At 35.8% G+C, this 24023-nt stretch overlaps 1 protein-coding gene across 13 annotated transcripts in view; it reads right to left on the bottom strand.

Moving 5' to 3' along the window:
- PPFIA2 (PTPRF interacting protein alpha 2) overlaps window positions 1-24023 on the bottom strand; it is a 481936-nt gene that overhangs the window by 322025 nt on the left and 135888 nt on the right. For 5 of the 13 annotated variants that reach the window (XM_043446302.1, XM_043446304.1, XM_043446303.1 and 2 more), the window contains exon 1: window positions 10081-10522. The exons of the other annotated variants lie outside the window; for them this stretch is intronic. In XM_043446302.1, the coding sequence (XP_043302237.1) occupies window positions 10081-10161 (81 nt within the window). In that variant the 5' untranslated portion in view covers window positions 10162-10522. Of the gene's footprint in view, window positions 1-10080; window positions 10523-24023 lie in introns of those variants that run through there. 13 annotated transcript variants of the gene reach the window in all.

The following is a 24023-nucleotide window of genomic DNA, read 5'->3' as shown; positions in this document are numbered from 1 at the left end:
AGAGTCGGACATGAATGAGTGACTTCACTTTCACTTTTCAGTTTCACGCACTGGAGAAGGAAATGGCACCCCACTCCAGTGTTCTTGCCTGGAGAATCCCAGGGATGGTGGAGCCTGGTGGGCTGCTGTCTATGGGGTCACACATGGTCAGATATAACTGAAGCGACTTAGCAGCAACATACTATACATTATCCTATTTATTTTACTATCTGTTTCATTCAACTAGAATATAAGCTTCATGTTTCACTTACTCACTGCTACACATTATCCTATTTATAATCCATTTCCCACCCCCCACTGAATATAAGGTGATTTTTCACTTGCTCACTCATTTATCCAATGTACAGAATAGAACCAAGCACTTAATTGACTGCATGAGTCAATAAAAGTGCTTCCCATATCATTCAAATATTTCTCTTTTGAATAACATACCACAGTCAGCTTCTGTTGCTTGTAAAAGCCTTAACTGAACTGTGTTTTTAAATGTATAAAATGCTTTCAAGTACATTTTCTCATATCAACCCTGGAAAATGTATTTATTATTCTCATTACTTAAAGGTGAAGAAATTGAATCTCAGTGAAGTTTAATAATTTTTGTATGTGTACACATTTCAAGTTATAGATATGAGACTCCAACAGTCTCACTTGCACCCTGCTTTTTGTACTCTGCCTCATTCTGAAAATCCCCAATACAAACGTTCCATTGAGATGTCACTGACAACTACCCACTTCTGTGTTTTATCACTCCAACAGACTCACTTTCTATATTCAAGTGAAACCTCTTCTGTTTTTATTCAGACTCACGTATTCCTTAAGTTTTCTCACCATGTATGCTGAACAACTTCATTGTATGCAAACCAAAAGAACATTTCTTTTGAGTGGCAATGAAAGTGAAAGTGAAGTTGCTCAGTGGAGTCCAACTCTTTGTGAACCCATGGACTGTAGCCCACCTGGCTCCCCCATCCATGGGATTCTCTAGGCAAGAATACTGGAGTGGGTTGCCGTTTTTTTCTCCAGGGGATCGTCCTGACCCAGGAATTGAACTCAGGCCCCCCAGATTGCAGGCAGACTCTTTACCGTCTGAGCCACCAGGGAATCCTAGTGGCAGAGATGGTGTCTTTTTTCCACATTTCTTTCCCTGATTACATAACATCCACAATTTTGTCCACCTTTTCTTCAAAGATCTATTTTTCAATAATAAATTGTGTTGGCAGCATTCTGTATTAAAGATTCATCTCTGTACTTAATTTAAACTGTTGTACCATAATAGGCTATATATATAATGAAATTATATTAATGTAATGTGAAAAGTAAGAGTAATTTTCTGGACAATGTAGTCTGTGGCATTCCATGTATATGATTGTAATGCTGACCTTTCCCCACAAAGGCACAAACTCTCCTACATTTTCTTTAGCTTATAATAAGTTACTATTGTACCCTTATTACTTACAATGTTTTATTTGCTCCATTTAATCTTTAATATTACATACAGGCAAAATATTTAAATAAATTTGAGAATTACCTACTAGTGCTAACTATACTAACTTTATTTTAGTTGTAATATTTCATGAGGTAAACAACCCTTTAAATTTATATTTTTAAAGAACATCTATTCATTCTACTTACACTTTTGGAGAGCTTACTAAGTGCCAGGCATGATAGAATGCTCTGGGAATCACTGTTAAATAAAGTATAATGTCTCAGAATTTATGTTTATAACAGTATATTATAGAAACACTGAGTAAAGTGTAATTTTTCAGTGATTTTTTTTTCCTTAAAAAGTGAAACTTCAATCAATTACTTCCTATGTTCATTAAGACTGAAGACTGACCCACACTCAGACAGTTCAACCTTAATCTCGTTAGCACTTTGATTGCTTGATTTTTTTTGCCACATCTGCCAATATTTATTCCCATTCCAATTTCCATTTAGGGAGATTAACAAGAAACTCATTTATTAAGACTGATCTGAAACTATGCTTCCAATCCTGGCTCAATTCTCAGTTCTACTTGATGTCTACTATTTCAGGCTCAGCCATCTTCCTCTCTCTTGCATTTTCACTGTGTTCACTTTGCTTCTCAGAAGATAAAGCATTCTTCCTTCCAAGGCCAAGGCTGCGGTTCTTCCTCCACCCTCACCCTTCTTCACTTCCCTAGTTCTCTCTACCCTCTGTCGTTACATATGTACACGGTCAAAGGAAATACGTAGTTTCTTTCTTGTTTTGCAAAACCCTTTTTGCTTTAAAAAAGAGTAAAAGTTGAATGTTTAGGATATAGTAAAACAACAGTCATTGCTCTTTTCAGAATACCACACTAGTTCAGGAATGAGACTATTTATGAAAGTCTCTTAGAAGAACTATTTTTTTCTTCATGATCACCATCATCATAAGGTTCTACTGAATAAGTATATGAAATTACGTAAATTATAATAGTATTATCTATATAAACAACCTCAGATATGGAGGTGATACCACTATAATGGCAGAAAGTGAAGAGGAACTAAAGAGTCTCTTGAGGAAGGTGAAAGCGGAGAGTAAAAAAGCTGACTTGAAACTTAACATTCAAAAAATGAAGAGCATGGCGTCCAGTCCTATCACGTCTAGGCAAATAGATGGGGGAAAAGTGGAAACAGTAATAGATTTCATTTTCTTGGGCTCCAAAATCACTGCAGATGGTGACTTCAACCACTAAATTAAAAGACGCTTGCTCCTTGGAAGAAAAGCTATGACAAACCTGGACAGTTTATTAAAAAGCAGAGACATTACTTTGCTGACAAAGATCCGTAGAGTCAAAGCTCTGGTTTTTCCAGTAGTCGTGTATGGATGTTCTTGAAAGTGAAAGTCACTCAGTTGTGTCTGACTCTGTGACACCAGTAGAGTTGGACCATAAAGTGCTGAGTGCTGAAGAATTGATGCTTTTGAACTGTGGTGCTCAAGAAGACTTGAGAGTTCCTTGGACTGCAAGGAGATCAAACCAGTCAATCCTGAAGGACATCAACCCTGAATGTTATTGGAAGGACTGGTGCTGAAGCTGAAGCTCCAATACTTTGGCCACCTGATGTGAAGAACTGATTCACTGGAAAAGACCCTGAAGCTGGGAAAGATTGAGGGCAAGAGGAGAAGTGGGCAACATAGGATGAGTGGTTGGATGGCATCACCAACTCAACGAACATGATGTTGAGTAAACTCTGGGGACACTGAAGGTCAGGGAAGCCTGGCGTGCTGCAGTTCATGAGGTTGCAGAGTCGGACACGACTCAGTGAATGAACAACAACAACACATAAACCCTTAACATCAAAGTATCTTCAGAGAAACAAACAATGTGCTATTATTATTTTTGGATAATTTTCCACAAGGCTACTCTTTATGAGTTTTGACGATAGAAATCTGGTGTTTTGCTCATTATCACTAAAGTCTGGCATAATGGGGATATAGAACAAGGTGTGTCAACTGATTTTACAAACTAATATAAAAGAATTAATTTTAGGTACTCTTCAATTTACACACAAATTCATTCATTCAGAAAACACATACCATCTATACGACAAGCATCAGGCTAGGTGTCAATAAACAAATATGAGTAGTTAAGTAAAATAAATTTTATGCTTTTCTGGAGTTCAGGGGATAATATTCAATGGCAGGGTGCGGGGGGGGGGGGATGCCAGAGGGGGCTAAAAGGAAGCGTTAGTTTCCAAAATGTATTTACAAAATAAAGCAAAGACACACACAAAGAGGCAGGAGCATCTAAATTAGATTCAGAGGTGATATTCAAGGAGAGGTAATTAGGGAAAAGCTTTCAAACTGTATTTGCAAAGTAAACCAAGCACACACACTCCAAATGACAGTAATTCTGGGAAGTCAGTAGGTTCAAGGATTTCATGCCCAGCCCCACCCTTCTCCCCCATTCTCCTCATTCTCTGCCAAGGTCGTTTCATCCACTTCCAGTTTCCCCTACCCTGTAAACAGATGACTCCCACATTCATGTCCACTCTTCACACAGACCTCTCTCCTGAGAGCCAAGCCCATACTTCCAACTGTCTCCTCAGTCTGCCCAAAACCAAACTCAGTACATTGTTTTTCAAAGCTGCTCTTCCTCTAAATTTCTCTCTCCCTCAATAGAAACTTCGGAGGTAATCTTGCCTTCTACTGTCTTGTCTCCTATATTCATATGTTAATGAATTTTAAAAATCTATCTCCCAATGACTTTTCCCTCACCTTAACATCTCTTAGTTCATACCCTTGCCACCTCTAGTGTGTCTTGCAGACCCCACCTCTGGTTCCTGCTGCTGCTGTGGCCGCGGCTTATTGACCTCTTACTACACATGGAGCACTATGCTCCGTGCCTTAAATATTTTACCTTAAGAGCACCCTAATTAAAGTCCCTACTTCCAGTTTCCTTCCCCTTCAGTCAATACTTGACAGCTTAAAGTTATTGTAGCTAAGTATATAAGTAAAATATATCTGTGGACCTCATGCTGGGAATTTCCTATGGGGAAGTCATTCTAGATGAGGATACATCCTTTTCCGTTTGTAATTCAATTCAACACCTATTTACTAATTACAGTTTTGTGCTGCACAATCTCTTGGTGTTAGTGATTTAACAATGCAAGGAAAAAAAAAAAAAGAGGACACATGGGCCTGTCCTCACAGAACAGATAGCCTAGCCAACATCTATTGAGCAGAAACCTCTACAGATGGAAGAGATATGATCTCCTATGGGGAGCCCAGGAGCTATTCATTGTTTTCTACGGTTGGTCTCACTAATGTAAAGAGCATTCTTGTATAGACAAAGGTGTGTATTAAGTGAATACTTCCCCCCTTGATTTCTCTTTTATTTTTCAGCACAATTTGATTGGCAATTTGATTACTATAAAAACATATTTCTAACTAGAAGAAAACTGTCAATAAGGATTAAATGAGGAGATGTAACTAAACAAGAATCTCAAGTTTAAAAACTCAGTGAGTCTGTAATACAATGTTTTGAAGAAGTAGAGCTAAATTTCTATAAGTTTTTGAATTAATAGACCAACAGAGGATTAGAAATTACATACCTTGGAATAATTTTTGCTGATGTATTTAATCATCAACAATTTCAGCAGAAGAACATAGAGGAAAGAGTATGGAATTTTGGGTTCTAAAACTCTGGATTCAGACAGAAACCATGTTACATATATCTCATATTATTAACAACTACTTAAGTACATTATTGAGCTTCAGTTTTTTCTATCTTTAAAGCAGGGAAATCATAATTCCTCTAGTTTTTTGTTTTGTTTTGTTTTTTACTTTGGAAAGCCACTGAATAGTTTTTGCTGTCCCATCAACCAGCCAAGGCACAATCCAGTATTCCAACTAGATGGTAAATTGAAGCCTATCATTTCTCATTGAAAATCCTTGAATCCTAAGATCAAGTTCCTGAGGATCTGGACTTGACATTCAAACCTTCCTTTATATTTTTGAGTTTGGACATTGAATTTTAGCCATTTCCTGTCTCCAGCTTATGTTTTAGTTATATAAAAGTCTGCCTTTCCCACACACCAAGAAGGACATTTAAATTTGTCAGTCTACTTGCTTGAAAGGCTTCTTGTATTATCTCTACCATTTATAATCATAATCATGACTGCATATAATTGGGTGACAGAGAAAAAGTTCAGTTCTCTCATTGAGCTGGGGAAGTCTGCCTATATTACTCTATAACCCTAGAGCCAAAGGGTCTGTCTTATTTCTATTGGGCTCCTTTGCTTTCATTTTTTTAATTAAATACATAACATGTTCCAAGCATACTGATAGATATATTCAGTGCATTAAAAAAAATATCAACAGTAAGAAGTTAATATAATGTGCTTCAAATAATATAAGAGTAACAGTGGGTTCCCAGGTATTAAACAAAAAAAGATAGAATATGAAAAAATCTGTTTTCTTCCCCTGAAAAGCCAGAATTACCTCAACCTCATATGATCACAAAGATATGGTGCCCCACACTAATTATCAGTAATACCTTTTGAGTGAAATTCTTCATGCAATTGAGATTTCCAATTTGCCTATTAATCTCCTACATATTTCAAGTAATAGTATCTGCTAAATGAAAAATTACACATTAAACAATTTTAAAGTTCTTTTGATAACGTATGAAAAACCTAAATTACTAAGGAATTATAAATAGGTATAAAGAAAAAATCTCAAAAATGTTTTGTCTAGCTGTAAAATAAATCTATTACAAAAACAATGAAATTAAAACTTTTCTGAGAACCATAATGTAACTGTTATTTATTTTGAAGAACCCAATGGTGGTACTCAAAGGCTTAGTTTTAAATACATTTACCTTTAAATATCTTTAGCTATGTTTCTAATAATATATATGTCTCAACAAATGCTTACATAGCTTAAATTAAAAAATTATAGTTTTTGTGTTGAATTTTCAAATTTTAATCATTTACTTTTCAATAAGCCCTGCTTATTATACAGGGATAATAAGTATATCCATTTGCTAGGGATGCAGATTAATAAAATATTCTCAGTGATTAAAACAAAGCATATTAAGTACTCCTGTAGTGATATAAACAGGCAAATGATCAAAGAAAATGTACTTAATACATCATGAATAAATCAGGTGAATGAGTGAAGGCTTCATGGGAGGTGGTATCTTAAATGAGTCTTTAAATAAAAACAACTTTGCAATAGACAGGTTCAGTGAAGAGGCAAAGAACAGAAGCATACAGATAATTTTTGGGGAAAGCAAGTCAAGAAAGCAGTATGTTGCATGAGCTCCAGATCAGGAAGAGCTTCTTTATAACAAACTAAAGAAATGAATTTTACTCTTTAAGGACAGCGGATATATAAAGTATTCTAAACATGGAAATGGCACATTAATATGTTTCCATGCTTTGTGACAAAGTGTCTTTCTCTTGTTTTCAGTGGGTACCAGAAGGCAACAGAGTCAAATACTTTCACACATTCTTGGCAATAAATGTTATTAATGCTAGGATTAAATGGCAAAGAAATACATCATAAGCAGAAATAATTGCTCTGTGGGTTCAATAGATCAAAACTGGTCCCATCAAAAATTAACTCCTTTGGTTTGAGGAAGTGGTTTGCACACCACTTTTGCTTTGTTTTTGAAAGGAGTATGCCATTTGTTACTTGCTGTGCCTGAAAGCTTGCATAGAGTTCCAATGAATAAAATAGGTAAATGTAGAATAAGGAAGCATTAAGAAGCTCAAAAGAATGTATATCTCCTCCCTACTGTCTCTAGCAACTACTGACAAGCACCCATGAAATCTTAGGATTCTGCAGACAGTGTGAAAACCTCTAGATGAAGATACTTAATTTCTAGGAGAAGATGGGGTAGCTTGGTGGTCATCAGTACTTCTGGGAGAATTTACACATTATGTTATGATTAGTTTATCTAGATATTTAATAAAATATAGTAAATAGTTTTACTTGCAGAAATAGAGCTAAATATGAAATGATGTTAGGACATCATCTTTTATGGACATTAGAAAGAATTTACTGCATTCATATATATAATTTAATTTTGTTTTAAAGTAGGTTTCCCATTTGTACCTATTTGAGGACCATAAACTGACAGCTTTAATCCATTCAAATATTATAATTAATTTTAATTTTTGTCAATCAAAAATCATTCTAGACAACTATTCTCTAGAACTTGAATTTTTGGAGGCAAGTTACTAAATATATAGTGCAAATTGGGTGTTGGCATCATTTAAGGTGCAGGGACCTCTGAATGAAAATTGCAGATTCAAGTATTTTCATAGTATATATAAGTGAGATCTCACTTATAAGGAAATTAATTTAAATTAAGTGTTAGTCTATACAAGATAGTATTTGCACTTGTGAATAGAAGTATAAACGTAGCTAAATTGAAATGCAATGAAAAATATAGGCTTGTAATTAGAATATTCTTCAGCTTCTTATTTGTTGTCTTTTTACCTTAAACAGTTCAGGTCAAATATGTTCTAAATCTTACTTTTAAAATTTGATATTGTACAATTTCAACAAAAAATGATAGGATAGTTTAAACATTTGATGAGAAGATGGAACTGAAACTGAGTATTATTCATGCTAAGCTATCCTAAATGTTTTTGCATATGTTAACTCTTGGGCTAGAATAATTTTAAGAAGGTAAGCATTAAAATCTCAATTCCTTGATGTAGAATCATTTCAGAAACACATTTATGCCATTCCATAATGAAAACCATTTTCAAAAATTTAACTAATCATTTCCACAAGATACACTTTTGACAAACGGCCTGTTATTTTACAGCATCTCATTTCTCATGACAGTACTACAATCGAAGAAAGCACATCACCTTAAAATAGGCTAATGTATATATAAATAAGAAAGATACTCATGTATAATTCAGTCCCTTGAAGATAAAAGCAGAGTTAACTTTTATAAGCTGGTATATTTATGCTTTAAAAACCATCCTTCTCTTCCACCAAAAGCAAAAACAAACAATAGCAACAAAAAGTTAAACACACAGTGCCTGTTACCACAAATGTCAGGATCAAATACCTTTTTGTGATTTTAAAAATGTAGCAAAATAGAGCTCATATTTGTCAACATTTCTATTTTATCTGAAATCTTGGTGCTTTTTACATGAATTGTTATAACACTAGCAAAAAAAAGAAATGAGTGGTTAAAAATCATTCCAGTGTGTTTCCAAAGAAAATCACCTGTCAGGAAATCTGTCAGCAAGACCTGCTGAAAGAATTGTAAAAAGCCTGTCATGACTGAGCATATGGAATTTACTGACCCTTAAACTTTAAGAGACTGAAGCAGAATACCCAATGTCAAAAACTACCCCTAAGAGGCAGCTACAGGATATTGTAAGGAGTGTTTATATCTCAGTGTACAGAGAAGAAAAAAGTAATAATTCTGTACAAGAGCCCCAGGGCAGTTGCATTTTGAATCACTGCCACAATAAGCTGATCGCTACTGGGAAGCAAAAATATTCTGTAACAGCACAGACTTGCACTATCAGTAGACATCAGTGTAAAGCAGGAGAGGCAACAGGATTAAAAATAGAAGTATAAGAAGGAGGAGAGAGAGAGAGTAATTATATCTGCTGCTATTGTGCGCAAAGGCAAGAGATTTTGATAAATCATATGTGCATTTATTCAGAGCTCCTTTTTAGAAGACATAGTACCTCTACTATATTAATTCTCTAGGTCTTTGCATTTGTTTTTTAGTACATTATAACTCTATAGCTAAAATAATTAAATGCTAGGCTGTTCATATTCCCATAGTGTAAAATATACAGAGATGAGTTTCATTCCCCCTTTTAACCTAATGATGATATGATTGAACTACAAAGTAAACCTTAGTACTGGAAAATGCAATTTGAGGATAAAAATGAGGTAGAATATGATTTACTTTAGACTTAACCATTTTCTAGACTGATGACTGATTTATTCAAAGGCAACTGAAAGTCCGTAACAGCTTTGTAGCACACATTTACATTTATATTGCAAATCATTTTGACTTTTTGATAACACAGAAAATCTTCCATCTTAATGAGTTTCTACTTTACCTGAAATTGAAAAAGCATAAACATGACACTTAAGCTACTGTATTATTGATTAATTGTGTATTGCACTCATAAAAGTAAATAACAAGAGTCATGTTAAGCTATGTATATGAAATACAAAATTTTTCTAAGCCCACAGAACATAGTTTGCAAAGTTCCATAAAATGTCTTTTAATTCTATCTTCTCTGTAATATATCAGGGAAGTAACTTAATAACTTTTACCATATTATATCTATAAAGAACAATTTCAGGAGATTATCTCATAAACCCTGTAAATATGATAATGTAGCAGATTTAAAAATCCTTGTGAAAATTAGTTCACTATTATTTTGCTTGAATTCACAGAGAATCGTAATGCTATCTCATTTCCATATCAAAAAACCTGGATTAAAAGGACATGCACATTTTCTACATCTTACATCCTCTTTAATACTTTCACACTTTGCAGTTTTCCTTCCCTTATTTTTCTCTTTATTAAAAGTTGGACTATGTATTAACTCCCTAGGTAGTGAAGCCATTCAAAGCACACTTACTTGAAAAGTATAAAACCGGGTCCCATTAGGAGGATGCACTTTAGGGGAGCCAGAAACGGTGTTCATATCCGAGAAGATCATTTCTGATCAGAGAGACAATATAATCCACAAGGAGCTACAGATGCAGAGCAGAGAGCTTAGCGTACAGATAAATCCGTGCATGCATTGAGGCTAGAGTGTAAAATGAAACCTGCCCCATCCTTCTTAGATACACAGTGAGAGCATTTTGAATCTTTCTCCTACGTTTGAAATCTAAGCTGAAAGGTCATCAGCTACTGACCTTTTGTGCAGCTAGTTCTTTAGAACATACAGTGTTTAAAAAAAAAAAAAATTAAAACACCGAAGGGAAAAAGCAAGAAGCAGCAAATAAATGGAGCTTGTGCAGAATCTGGCAGTGCTGTGGACCTGCCCATCTGTTCTCAGTGATAATCACCTCCCTCCACCACAGTCTAGCAGAGTGATTATGCTAAATATCCTGGTTAACCAATAACATACAGTTTCAATTCAGGGAAACACGCACGGTGTAATTCTGAGGACCTCTCCTGACTAACCTGAAGCGTGTTTCCTACACCATTTAAAGATATATCTAGTAACAAAGCAGAGTTTCATCATGATTATTTCTGTACCTTTCTAAATCTCTGTTATTCCCAGTATTTTCAACATGATTCTAAATTTTAAAGCCTTTTAAAAAAACAGTTCTTTTTAAAATGTATAGATAAAATCATATTGTAGCTGGCTAAGACTTTCTGGGGCAAGGCATATAATTCAGTAACACTATATAATCTAGGCATATTATCAAATAAAATGTATCAATTATTTTTAATTTTCTGCTCTTAAATAACACCATGAATATGAATGTATCATTGCTTTCTTATTTCCCTCACCTTAATTCAAAAAATGATTTCACAATAAATACAAAGTACCATACATTTATTCTAAATAATTACAACTCTATCTCATATGCAGAAAATAAATAAAACATACTTTAGATACATGAAAATTTTGACCCAAACTCTCAAAATATTGATTATAAATATTTAGACTGTATTGTGATGCATGTCCATTTTTCTATGTCTTTTCACACAAATTATTCAGTCTGTTTAAAGGATCATATTCAGATGACTTTACGCTTTTCAGAGGTAAAAATAAATGTTCCATTTACACATGGTTCAAAGGTGGAGACTTCAGGAAGACGGAGATTAAAATGAACCAAAAAAGGTGTCTTTGGGAACGTATCTAAGATGACATAGTTATTCACAACCAACAACCAGGAACTAACTGTTCTGAACTTGAAGACTATAAAAGTAATATGTTGGTGATGAGCTCTTAAAACTTAAATTACTATTCCTTTTTACTTTTAAATTTCTAGTTATGATTCAAATTCATAATATCAAAGAGTAGAAAGTAGAAAGAAATTCTCAATTCCTGGAATTCCTATATTCTGGCAACTTACGTACGTAGTAGTACCAAGCTACTAAACAAATCAGAAGATAATGTGCTAAATTAATGCTTAATTATTAGGGGGATAATTTTAGATTTACAGAAAAGTTGCAAAGGTAATACAAAGAGTTTTCATGTATCCTTCACCCAATTTCTTTAATTGTTAACATCTTACATTACTATATCTTTTTAAACCAAAAAACCAATACAGTACATTCTATTAATGAAACTTTAGACGGTGCTTGGATTTCACTAGTCTTTCCGTTAGTGCCGGGTACCACAGTTATTTGGTTTCTTTGCTTTTTTCCGTAGTTTCCTCTGGTCTATGACAGCTTCTAAGCTTTTCCATATTCTTCACAATCTTGAAGACTATAAAGAGTTTCTGGTCAAGTATCATGTAGGGTATCTCCCAATGTTTGGTCTGATGTTTTCCTCAAGATTAGACTAGGTTTATGGGTTTGGGAGAAGAATACTACCGGGGTGAAGTGTCTGTCTCATCCCATCATATTAATATTATTGTGAAGCGACCTCACCACATCATATTAGGCATGAATGACATCCGCATTTTACTAGCGGTGTTAACTTTGGTCCTTTGGTTAAAGGAGTATTTGTCAGGTTTTTCAACTATAAAATTACTCTTTCTGTTTCCATACTCTACTCTTTGGAACTTGTTCACTCTATTTTTTGGAAGTTGCACACTCTCCAAGAAGAAATAGGGAGAGGTGAAATTAAGCTTTACCTTCCTGAGGGGAGAGTATATACATATATTATACTGAATTCTTCTGTACAGAAGCCTTGCATCTCTCCTTCGATTATTTTTTCAATCATTTATTTATGCAGGCATGAACTCAGGTATATTTATTTCATACTTTGGATTATAATACAATCTATTTGATGCTTAAATTGTCCTAGCATTGGTCACTGGGAAACCCTTCAGGTTGGATCCTGTTTCCCTTTGATATGTTCCCATCTTTTTTTTTTTTTTTTTTTAGCAGAAATGCTTATTTTTTTTTTTTTATGTTTTTTTTTCTGGTGTAAATATTATTTGCTAAGATTACTTTTAGTCTCCTTAACTATAACTCTAATTACTACTGTAAGTTTCCTTGAAAAGTCTTGTTTTCCTTTTCCATTTCTATGTTAAGTAGCCGTATTACTTCATTCCTCAAATTAACTGCTTTTCCCCTTCTGATTTCTTAGCCCACATGGGATTTGTTCCATTGATGCTCAAATAACTATACACACATACTAGTTGTGGTAATCAGTGATGTGTGTGTGTATATATATATATATTGGTTCTTCCCTTTTAAAGATAAATGTTGGGATCATATTTACTCTTAAGCATGGGTTCATGTAACTCATGCTCCCCAAGAGTTCGGAGTGAAAAAATGTCTCAAAAGAGATAAAGGGAAGGATGCATGTGTGAAAGGCATGAGATGGCATAGAAGTAGAGTGATTGGGAAAATATGGCTGAAAATTTTGCAGGGCATAAGAAGTAACCCTGCTAGGTATTTTTTTTTCTTTCATATAGAAACATTTACTCAAGTGAAATTAGTAAAGAGACTTAGTCAACATCCTTTTCCTAAGAAATCCAGTGAAATTAGAACATACTTGTCTTCTAAAAATATAAGAAATGTAGAGACATATTCTCTTACTTACAGTTAATTAGTTTTCCAAATAGCTTTCCAGGATGATTGTGGCTTGTCAAGAAATTTCATACTTAGTTTGACTGCTTTTGAATTAAAATAAGACTATTTTTAAGTATTAACTTAAAAGTTTAAGAAGTACATTATTGTTCTGTAATATAAAATTTAATACACTGATGGTAGTAATCATCAGTTTCCAGGCAATATTCGCCACAGGATGGGTAAATATGTCTGTTTCAATTACTACACACAGATCACTCCCTTAAATCTCTCGAGATCTATCTTTCACAAAGAGAAGTAAATTAACAATATTAACTCTAGACGGCTTAATGATCTCAAGTGCTTGAATTTTCAGAAAAAAAAAACCTGAATATAAAAAAGGATAAATAAACTACACTTTTTTTTTAAATGAGTAAAATAGAAGTCTTCAAGCCAGACACTTGTTTTTAATAGACTTACAGAGATGATTCCCAGAAATCATATGATAAACCCTTCTGCCTCTGGGAATAATTACTCTTAAGTCTTCTGAAATATAGGTTATCAGTTTGGTTTTATAAAAAGTTCAAGAATAGTTTAAAACTACCATTTCATATCCTGTCATGAAAATTAAGCACAACATTTTTATATCCCTTCAACACATTTTTTTCCAACAAATAACATATCCTGCTTCAAGACAAGCAATTCCATATAAATTGTCTTTCATTCACTTATAGGCATTGGATAACACGCTCCAACATTTGCTAGAATAAGAACTTGCAGAGTTAAAGGAGTACACTGCAAAGGGCTGTTCATTTGATGTTAGTTTCCAATAAATGCTCAGGGGGAAATGCCATACTGGATGAAAAATAGGAGAGAGAGAGCAGAAGAAAGGAGTAAGAACGATGAGGAGGAGGTGGGGGACGAAAGGAGAGATATCAATATAGTTTTCATCATAGCATTATAAGGTAACAAAGAATTTTGTAGCCAAGCATTCAGTTAGAAGTCATGCCATATGGAGTGAAATTTACAGCCCAGATGGGAAATACATCCTAGTGAATCCATATGGATGGCATATGGAAGAGAGTTAAGTATATATTGCTATCTATCTATCATGTATCTATCAAACATCTATTTATTTATCTAAATATATATTCATACTTATGCACCTCTATCCATATCTGTATTGTCTTTATATCAGGATGAGCAAAGATGACCCTATACATGTAGCCAAAACTCTAAGGTTACTTCAGATCCTGCTTCTGAGTTTTCTATTTCCTGACACTCACAGCAGGTTGTTCATTCACTCTCTCATTCACTGATTCAACAAATGTTTATTGAAGAGAGATGATGTGTCAGATACCCATTATAGTTACGACAGAAATGAAAGACAGGCGAATTGAGGGGAAATACTCATTTAGTAGCATGTCAATGAGATGATCGATCCAATAGGTGTCATCAAGTCTAGCAATGAGAACTTGATTAAAGTATTTCAAAAAAAAAAAAAGTTTCTAATGTCTCAAGGACATTTTGCCAAGTTCAAGACTATTTTTTAGCTAATTAATCATTCATTTATTGAGGTTGTCCCAAATAAATCAAGACAATCCCTGGTATCCTTGAAGATTTGTGACCATGTGGACCAAGAAAAAGTAAATGGGCATATTGAAGTAAAATTTTACAATCTTCCATTTATAACAAAACAAATATATTAAATTTGGCTTTAATCCATATCTTGATAATAGTATGTTGCATTTTCTTACATTATCTCATAAAGCTTTATATATGTCTGTACATATATATGCATGTATATGTATATGTGAATTATATACACATATACATATATACATGTTTATGCACACATGTGCATATATGCATATAGACACACATATATGCAAGTATATTGTCTTCAAAATTCAAATTAGAAATTTTAAATATTATCTTTTTATATTTTTTGTTCTCTTTCACTTTAGTTTCTCCTTACCTGAACCACATTTTCCACAAATGTTTACCTGTATTATGATGATAGCCTATGAATCCTTTAATTCTTAAATTACAAATATTAATTGTCTGAAATTCAGGATTCAATTTTGTTTTGTCTTTTAATAAAGAAAAATATTAGTTGACTAGAACTCTAAATTTTACAAATCAGTAATTTCATTACATTACATTGTTTATGTTCTGAAATATATATCATCAATTTGATTTTATAAAAATTACGTTAAAGTTTTATAACAGGATATTATTTCCTAATCTACCACTCTGGATATCAGATGCTCACATAGCTCAAGTTTTTATAATAATACTTGAAAAGATTTCAGAGCTCTGATTTTATACACATTAAAAACAGCTGAGAAGCTGTGGGTCCATTCTATGGCATGAAAATTCCATATACAGTATTATATGTTGAACTTGAAATTGGATACACCCCACATGCTCTACTATACAGTAAAGTTTTTGCACTAAATTTCACTTTTCCTTAAAAATTGGTAAAATTCTTATGCATTCGTGACCAAACAAATACTTTCATTCCGGACAAATTTGTATTTTCTTTTTCACTATCCACTTTCCATATATGTTCTCAGATACTATGCACTGAAATTACTGCATCAAGATTCAGAGCATTCTCAGTTGCTCATAAAGGATCTGAACTTTAGTCTTTTTTAATCAGCAAGTATAATTCCTTGTTAAAATTTGAGATAAAAGAATCTTCCTTAGTGTGCAAAAGTTGTGACATATATGGAACTTATCTTCTAGTCTGTCCCTGACAAGAACCAGCACCATGCATGCCATAGAGTTATTGTTTAGTCACCAAGTCATATCCGACTCTTTGTGACCCCATGGACTGTAGCCTGCCAGGCTCCTCTGTTCATAGGATTTCCCTGGCAAGAATACTGGAGTGGGTTGTCATTTCCTTCTCCAGGTGACCTTCCCAACCCAGAGATCAAACCCATGTGTCCTGCATTGGCAGCTGGATTCTTTACCACCAATGAGCCACCTGGGAAGCCCATGCCACAGAATAGGTATCCAGTAAATACTTGGGTAATGACTGAAACATTCTCCTTTGACTGCTTTGCTTCTCTCTTTTCATAGATTACATTTTAATATTATCTCATTTTGACCTGCTGACTAGTTTGGACCATTAAAAAATCTATTTTCTCAGTGTCAGATTCTTACAGCTAATATGTGGTAGATTTAATGTTCCAACTTTGGACTGAGTGCACTGTTTGGTACATAATAGGCAAGTCTTTGCTGGATGAATGAACAGAAATAAAAATGAACAAATATAGATATTCTATCAACTTATATTGTTTTTATTAAATAATGCTGTATAATGGTTTAGAAAATACATTTAAAAATATATGTTGAGACACCTCATTTTGTACACTTATGTGAATGCACTCACCCAAGTGTATACATAGATAAATTCATCTACATGCACACATCCACAGAGCTTTGAGAGAAATATCATATTAAAGAAAATAAACATATACTCCAAGCAAAAAGACAGATATTCTAATGCTTTTTTTGCAGTTCACTTTACACTAAACATCTTGATTATATCATCCCAGAAGCAACAGATTTGACGGATAGGATTAGAGAAATCATGATGGTAACCAATTCTATGCAAAGACCTTTAGGATAGCATAACCATGGTTAGCTTGGATAATAAGATGATTAAAAAAAAACATTAATTTATATGGATGCACATGCCATTCATAATCCCATGTTAAATTAGAAAGACTGCAAGATTACAGGAACAAGGGAATTATTATGCAAAACTGTGGAGTAGACTATCCAAACTTTAGAATATCTTATTTCTAACTCTTTAAATTCTCTACTGCCACAGTTGCCATGGTAGAAAATACATTATTTTCTTCTTAATTTTACTTTATCCAAGAATTTTTCTTGAAAGCTAAAGCCAATTATTGTCCTGTTTTATTTTCTTTTAAGAGCAAGAACATGGCTCAATAGTTACCATTTATCTAATGATATTATATGTTAGTCATAGTGTTCCCTTTTTCAAAACCTGTTAAAGGAGGTATTTTATTTCTCAGTTATATATAAGGAATCTGAATCTTAGAAAAATTATAACTTGTCTAGGGTCACACAGCAGGTAAGTGAGAAAGTCGCTTACTTTCAGGTTTATCTGATAGCAAAACCACACTATAACTCAAAATTACATGTTGGCATGCTTATCCACCACTGACTTTAATTCAGTATTGAAATATAAAAAAAGGAAAAAAAAACCTGATTGATTGAATGATTGATTTCATACATCTAAGAATCTTTAGGTGATGGGCTATCTGATGAACTATTTATTTTAATGTTATTAAAGTGCGCAGATTTTCCTAATGGATCAGTTGTGGGTTATGAAAGAAAAGAATCTACAACTTCAAGTCTTTTGACCTGAGCAATTTCTCAAGTGTTTGGTCTGATCCACGGAAGGACCTTCCCTGATGGTTCAGATGGTAAAGAATCTGCCTGCAACACATGAGACACAGGTTCGAATCCTTGATTGGGAAGATACTTGGAGAAAGGAATAGCTACCCATTTCAGTATTCTTGCCTGGAGAACCCCATGGACAGAGAAGCCTGGCAGGCTACAGTCCATGTGGCTGCAAAGACCTGGACAACTGAGCAACTAGCACTTTCATTGCGGGTTGTGTTGTGTTTGTTTGTTTGTTTGTTTGATTTTTTGGTCTCATCCATGGAAGAATGAAATAGCTACCAACCGAGATGAAGACTGCCAGAGAAGCAGGTTTGGGGACAATTCAGTTGTTCAGTTTTGCACATGGTGAGTTTGAGGTTTCTACTAGTTATCTAAATAGAGATTTACAAAGGCAGCTGAATATACAGATCTGAACACCAAACAAGCACACAGACTAAAACCAAGAGATGGGAATGAATGCAATTAGAAGAGAAAAGAGGTCAGAGCCGAAGCCCAAGTGCACTCTATCTATAAGCATATTGGTAGATCAGCAAAGGAGAATGAGCAGAAATAATCAGCAAAGCAGAGGGAAGACCAAAATGATGTGCCTGAAACACTGCTGATCAACATGAATCCAAGAAGTAAAAGTGATCATCTGTATCAGATGCTGAGATCAAGTAAGATGAAGACTGGCTCTTGGAGTTATTAATAACAAAGCAGAGGTTGGCCTCAGTGGAGGGTTGGGAGAAACGCTGATTAAAGTAAGCTTAAGATAAAATGGGAGGAGAGAAATTGGAAACTGCAGCAATTTAAAACATATTGCTGCAAAGGGAATTAAAGAAATGGCACACTGGCTGGCAAAGGAAGGAGAGAAATAAGAACACATTTTGCTGAGGGAAAGGCTCTAGGAAGAAGATGAAAAACTGATGATGTAGAATGAAAAGAGGCAAATTTCTGCAGTAGATGAGAGGAGATAGAATCTATTAGAAAAGAGACTAGCTTTAGAGAGGAAGAGGACCCCATCTTTGATAACGCATGGAAGGCAGAGCACTGAATACCTATTCTGGTAACTGTGGTGGTGGGAGGTGGTGCAAGTCTTTGAGGACTTAAGAAGAAAGGTTATCAGCTCAGAGTAGGTTGGGGAAGGGTCCTACGAATGTTGGAGATGTGACAGAATGGTATAAATTAATTGTGTAGGAGAGAGAGAATATTAAGATACATCCATATTAAAGAACATAGATTAGATATGTGAGCAAATTAGTTGACTTTACTTCTTTAAATTAAAGGCTTTGGCAATAGATGAGTGGGCTGGGAGAAGCTACAAAGTTTTCCGCTTGGCAAAAAGCAGTTTAGAATGGATGCTCACTGGAGGCAGGAAGTTCGAGAGTTTGATAAAGGGAGGGAAGAATAAAACAAGCCATGATTCCAGTTAATTCTCTCAGACTGGCTTACCCAGGAAATCAGTTCTGCTTCAAAGAGTGCAAGTTAGGCCAGAATCATTATTATAATGGTGTCCCTGCCGCATGGGGTGGGTGGGGGGTGCTTCCCTGGGGGCTCAGCAGGAAAGAATCCGTGTGCAATGCAGGAAAGTGAAAGTGAAAGGAAGTGAAGTCGCTCAGTCGTGTCTGACTCTTTGAGACCCTGTGGACTGTAGCCCACCAGGCTCCTCTGTCCATGGGATTCTCCAGACAAGAGTACTGGAGTGGGTTGCCATATCCTTCTCCAGGGGATGTTCCAAACCCAGGTCTCCCGCATCGCAAGCAGACGCTTCAACCTCTGAGCCATCAGGGAGGCGTGGGTTAATCCCTGGATTGGGAAGGCCCCCTGGAGAAGGAAATGAGGACTCATGCTGGTATTCTTGCCTAGAGAGTCCCATGGACAGAGGAGCCTGGCTGGAGTCCAGGCTTCGTGACTCTCTGGGTCAAAAAGAGTCAGACACAACTTAGCAATGGAGCACATACGCACACAGGGATGCACAATGCCTCAGAAACTAGAAGGTATTTCCCAGAACAAACATTCCTCATTCTTTCATTCTGTATTCTAATTTGTTGTTGTTCGCTCACTAAGTCGTGTCCAACTCTTTGTGAGCCCCATGTACTATAGCACGCAAGGCTTCCCTGTCCTTCACTATCTCCCTGAGTTTGCTCAAACTCATGTCCATTGACAGCAAAGCCATCCAACCATCTTGTCCTCTGTTGCCACTTTCTCCTCCTGCCCTCGATCTTTCCCAGCTTCAGGGTCTTCTCCAATGAGTTGGCTCTTCGCATCAGGTGGCCAGTGCAGTGGAGCTTCAGCTTCAGCATGAGTCCTTTCAACGAATATTCAGGGTTCATTTCCTTTAGGATGGTCTGGTTTGATATCCTTGCAGTCCAAGAGGACTCTCAAGAGTCTGCTCCAACACCACAGTTCAAAAGCATCAATTCTTCAGAGCTCAGCCTTCTTTATGGTCCAACTCTCACATCCATAGATGACTACTGGAAAAACCATAGCTTTGACTATATGGACTTCTGTTGGCAAAGTAATGTCTCTACTTTTTTAATACATTGTCTAGGTTTGTCATAGCTTTTCTTCTCAGGAGCAGGCATCTTTTAATTTCATGGCTGCAGTCACCATCTGCAGTGATTTCAGAGAACAAGAAAATGAAATCTGTCACTATTTCTACTTTTCCCCCCTTCTATTTGCCATGAAGTGATGGAACCAGATGCCATGATCTTCGTTTCTGGAATGTTGAGCTTTAAACCAGCTTTTTCACTCTCCTCTTTCATCTTCATCATGAGACTCTTTAGCTCCTCTTTGCTTTCTGCCATTAAAGTGGTATCATCTGCATATCTGAGGTTATTGATATTTCTCCCGGCAATCTTGATTCCAGCTTGTGCTTCATCCAGCCTGAATAATTCACATGATGTACTCTGCATATAAGTTAAATAAGCAGGGTGACAATATACAGCCTTGACGTACTCCTTTCCCTATTTTGAACCAGTCTGTTGTTCCATGTCTGGTTCTAACTGTTGCTTCTTGACCTGCATACAGGTTTCTCAGGAGGTAGTAAGGTGGTCTGGTATTCCCAACTCTTTAAGAACATTCCACAGTTTGTTATGATTCACTATATTTTTTCCTGGACATCCTAAAAATAGGAATCATCTGACCCAGTTTTCTCCTAATTTATCAGTTAATTTTCGTTTCTATTCTCTCCATACCTAACCAGGAATCCATGATCTATTACATCTTCCATTCTCTTGCTGATATGGTCATCCTATTTCCCTAATATATTTTTATTTTGATTCATTCAGTAAATAATTTTTTAATCCAATTGTCCATTTTATCTGCTACAACCTGAGTGAATATGTGCTATTGGAGTACATCACACAACTGATGCATTTTCAAGCTGGCCATTATCCACCTCAACAGTGCTCCCTAAGCTGTCTGCCCTTCCTTATCTTCCACTTGTCCCCTTTCACAGCACTTCCCCAAACTTTTTAATCTGTGTAAGGCCTTTCTCCACTGCTTGCTCACTCACTCTTCACAAATTTACAGCAGTTTTATACTGAAATCCCTTTCTTTGTACTCTTACCTATATTTTCACCCATGCTTATCTTTGTGTCTCATCTCATCTCAAAGTCTGAGACTGATCCTTCTACTCGATTTTGTCACAAGGAGAAAGAGAAGCTTCCTGGCAATTTCAAGTCTACAAGGGGATCTTCCTAAGCATCATTCTTTTATGGTATCTTTTATGGTATCTTTTATCCATATCTCTTTCATGGATTTTCCTTGATTGGCCCTGTAAAGCATCCAATTATTCATTGGCCTCCAAACTTAACTTGCTATAGACTGTCTCCAAACATTATTTAAAGTTTCAGATGGTTAGAGATACAAAAGGCCCTAGCAATCAACTAGCACAGTAGACTCTTCCAACATTAGAATTCTCTAGGGTGATTTTAAAAGTACTCATATTTAGGCTTTACTTCTAGCCCTCTTGGTTTAATTAGTTTAAGGATGCCAAATTAGTATTTTTCTAAAGCTCCCCTGGTGTTTTTCAAAGTGCAGTCAACATTAAGGAATCACTGACATAGTGCAATTCTTTTATTTTGCAGTCAAACTGAACATAAGAGAGATAAAAATGTCCTGCTCTTCTTGGTCATACCATGAATCATTCTGAGCTAACTAGGGCAGAGCATCTCAACTAGCATGCTGCAAATAGGTTACAAGTACGCTGCAACACCACTCTCTCAGCTTCAGAGTGACTCCTCAAAGTCTCGACTTCCGAGGCTCCTGAGGTTGCTCTGTTCTAGGCTTGAGCATCCTCCCCTGCCTACATTAATATGACAGGGAAATACCATGATTTTCTCTTTGTGTCATTATGTGAACACGCTTGAGAAACACTGATCTAGTATACCTTTATCCTCAAAATTTGCTGACTAATATTTCCTGTCTGAGAAGATTGTCTTTCACCTTGTTCTCTATTAAATTCCATTTTTTTATGTTGATCTTCTTCTCTAAATCCAGGTCATGTGACCAGTTTTGTGTTATTAGTACATTCTTCAGTCCAATAACTAAAAAGGAATGAATGGTTGACCACCACTGAGAAAGGGAATGACCTCAGTAAAACTTTATTTTGAACATACTAACAGTGAGTTATTATTCCAGAATTCAATGTCTTAGCTGGAAATGTGGAGAGATAACTGAACGACTATGATCAAGTCACAGTTTTGTAGCTTGTTGATTAGGAAGCTGTATAAACACAGAATTAAGAGTTTATTATTCCATGATAAATTGTGGGCATTTATTAATTCCTTCAATTTATCTGCCTTGTACTTGACATCCACCACACATAAATAAATGAAAGGAACATAAATATTAACACTTCATGACAGAGGCAGAAATTTTTATTATAAATGCTTTGCTTTAATTATCAAAAGGGCACATAATCAGCAACATAATTTTAGTGTCTTGGGCAGCATTATATACACTGGCAACTCCAGTCATACAAAAAATGTTAATTTGATAGAACTGATTAAATTTAAGGAATTGGATAGTTCTTGGATTTATGATTATATTATCATTCAATGACTGACTCAGTACAAGGGCTCTTGGTCAAACAGAGTGAGAGCAAGCCAAGTCGCTTCAGTCCTGTCTGACTCTTTGAGACCCTGTGGTCTGTAGCCCGCCACGCTGCTCTGTCCATGGGGACTCTTCAGACAAGAATACTGGAGTGGGTTGCCATGCCCTCCTCCAGGGGATCTTCTCGACCCAGGAATGAAACCCGCATCACTTATGTCTCTTGCATTGGCAGGCGGGTTTTTACCACTAGTGCCACCTAGGAAGACTGGTGTCAAACAGACCCAATTTCAAATCCCCATGCTTCTACTTTCTTGACCAATAAAACTTTGAGTTAGCCTCTCTGCGCCTCGGTTTTCTTTCTCTCCAAAGGGAGGATTAAAATAGGTTTTAGCAATCGGTGGTGTTGTAAAAATCAAGTAAGATTATGTAGGTAAAGCTCTAAGCGTCATCACCACTCTCAGAATCAAATCTACATTCTAAATTTCTTTTTTTAACCAACAGACTATATTGCACTTACGCCTTTCTTGACTGCCTACTATTATCCAGAATTCTCTTTTCACTGAAATTCAGGGGCCAGCTCCAGTGCCCATTTCCTATGAAGTCTCACCAGTCCAGAATCTTTATTTTCACACCACTAGTCTGTGCTTCAGTCGTAGCCCTTATCAAGGCCTGCAATGGGTGAGCAATTAGCATATTGGTGCACCTGTCCACTCAACTAGATCCTAGAAAATATGAATTGCTTTCTTCATACAGACATCTATAATGTCTGTAAATATGTGAATCAGACCGTGCGTTCTCTTACTCTCATCTCTTTAGTACGTTTCTATCACACTTCAGAGGAAATCCAAAGTCCTTCCCAAGCCTACAGAGTCATGCAGTATTTGATCCGGGCCTTGCCTGTCCACTGCACTCCACCACGCCCTTTCACACCATCCAGAGGCCACACAGTCTCCTTCTCAGCCCCAGAATATAGTATCATTTGACACAATGAAGATCTACGGATCAGAAGCTATGAGTTAGGTGCCATTCTAGGCATCTGGGGAAATTGGTGAATACAATAAACAAATACCCTTCTTTGTAGAGCTTTCACTACAGTGGGAAGAAGCCCAGAAATCAGCAATATAAGTAAATTATATTGTATTTCAAAAGGGGATAAGTACAATAGAAAGAAGTGGAGCAGGGTAGGGGACAGGGAGGGGAGCCAGGGAACAAGGGATTAGTTGTGATTTCAAATCCATGATAAGCATGTTCTCCCCCAGCACTTGCAACTGCTAATCCTCTGGCCTGGCTCTTCCCCTGCCAGCCCACCCAATATTCACATAGCTCCTTATACCAATTATTTAAGTGTCTCCTTAAATGTCAACATTTCTGAAAATCGTTATCTGAAGAGAGGGTAAA

The sequence above is a fragment of the Cervus canadensis genome, chromosome 25, assembly GCF_019320065.1.
Source record: "Cervus canadensis isolate Bull #8, Minnesota chromosome 25, ASM1932006v1, whole genome shotgun sequence".
Classification (NCBI taxonomy): domain Eukaryota; kingdom Metazoa; phylum Chordata; class Mammalia; order Artiodactyla; family Cervidae; genus Cervus; species Cervus canadensis.
Note: the sequence above shows the minus strand (reverse complement) of the source record. Positions and strands in the feature narration are given on the sequence as shown.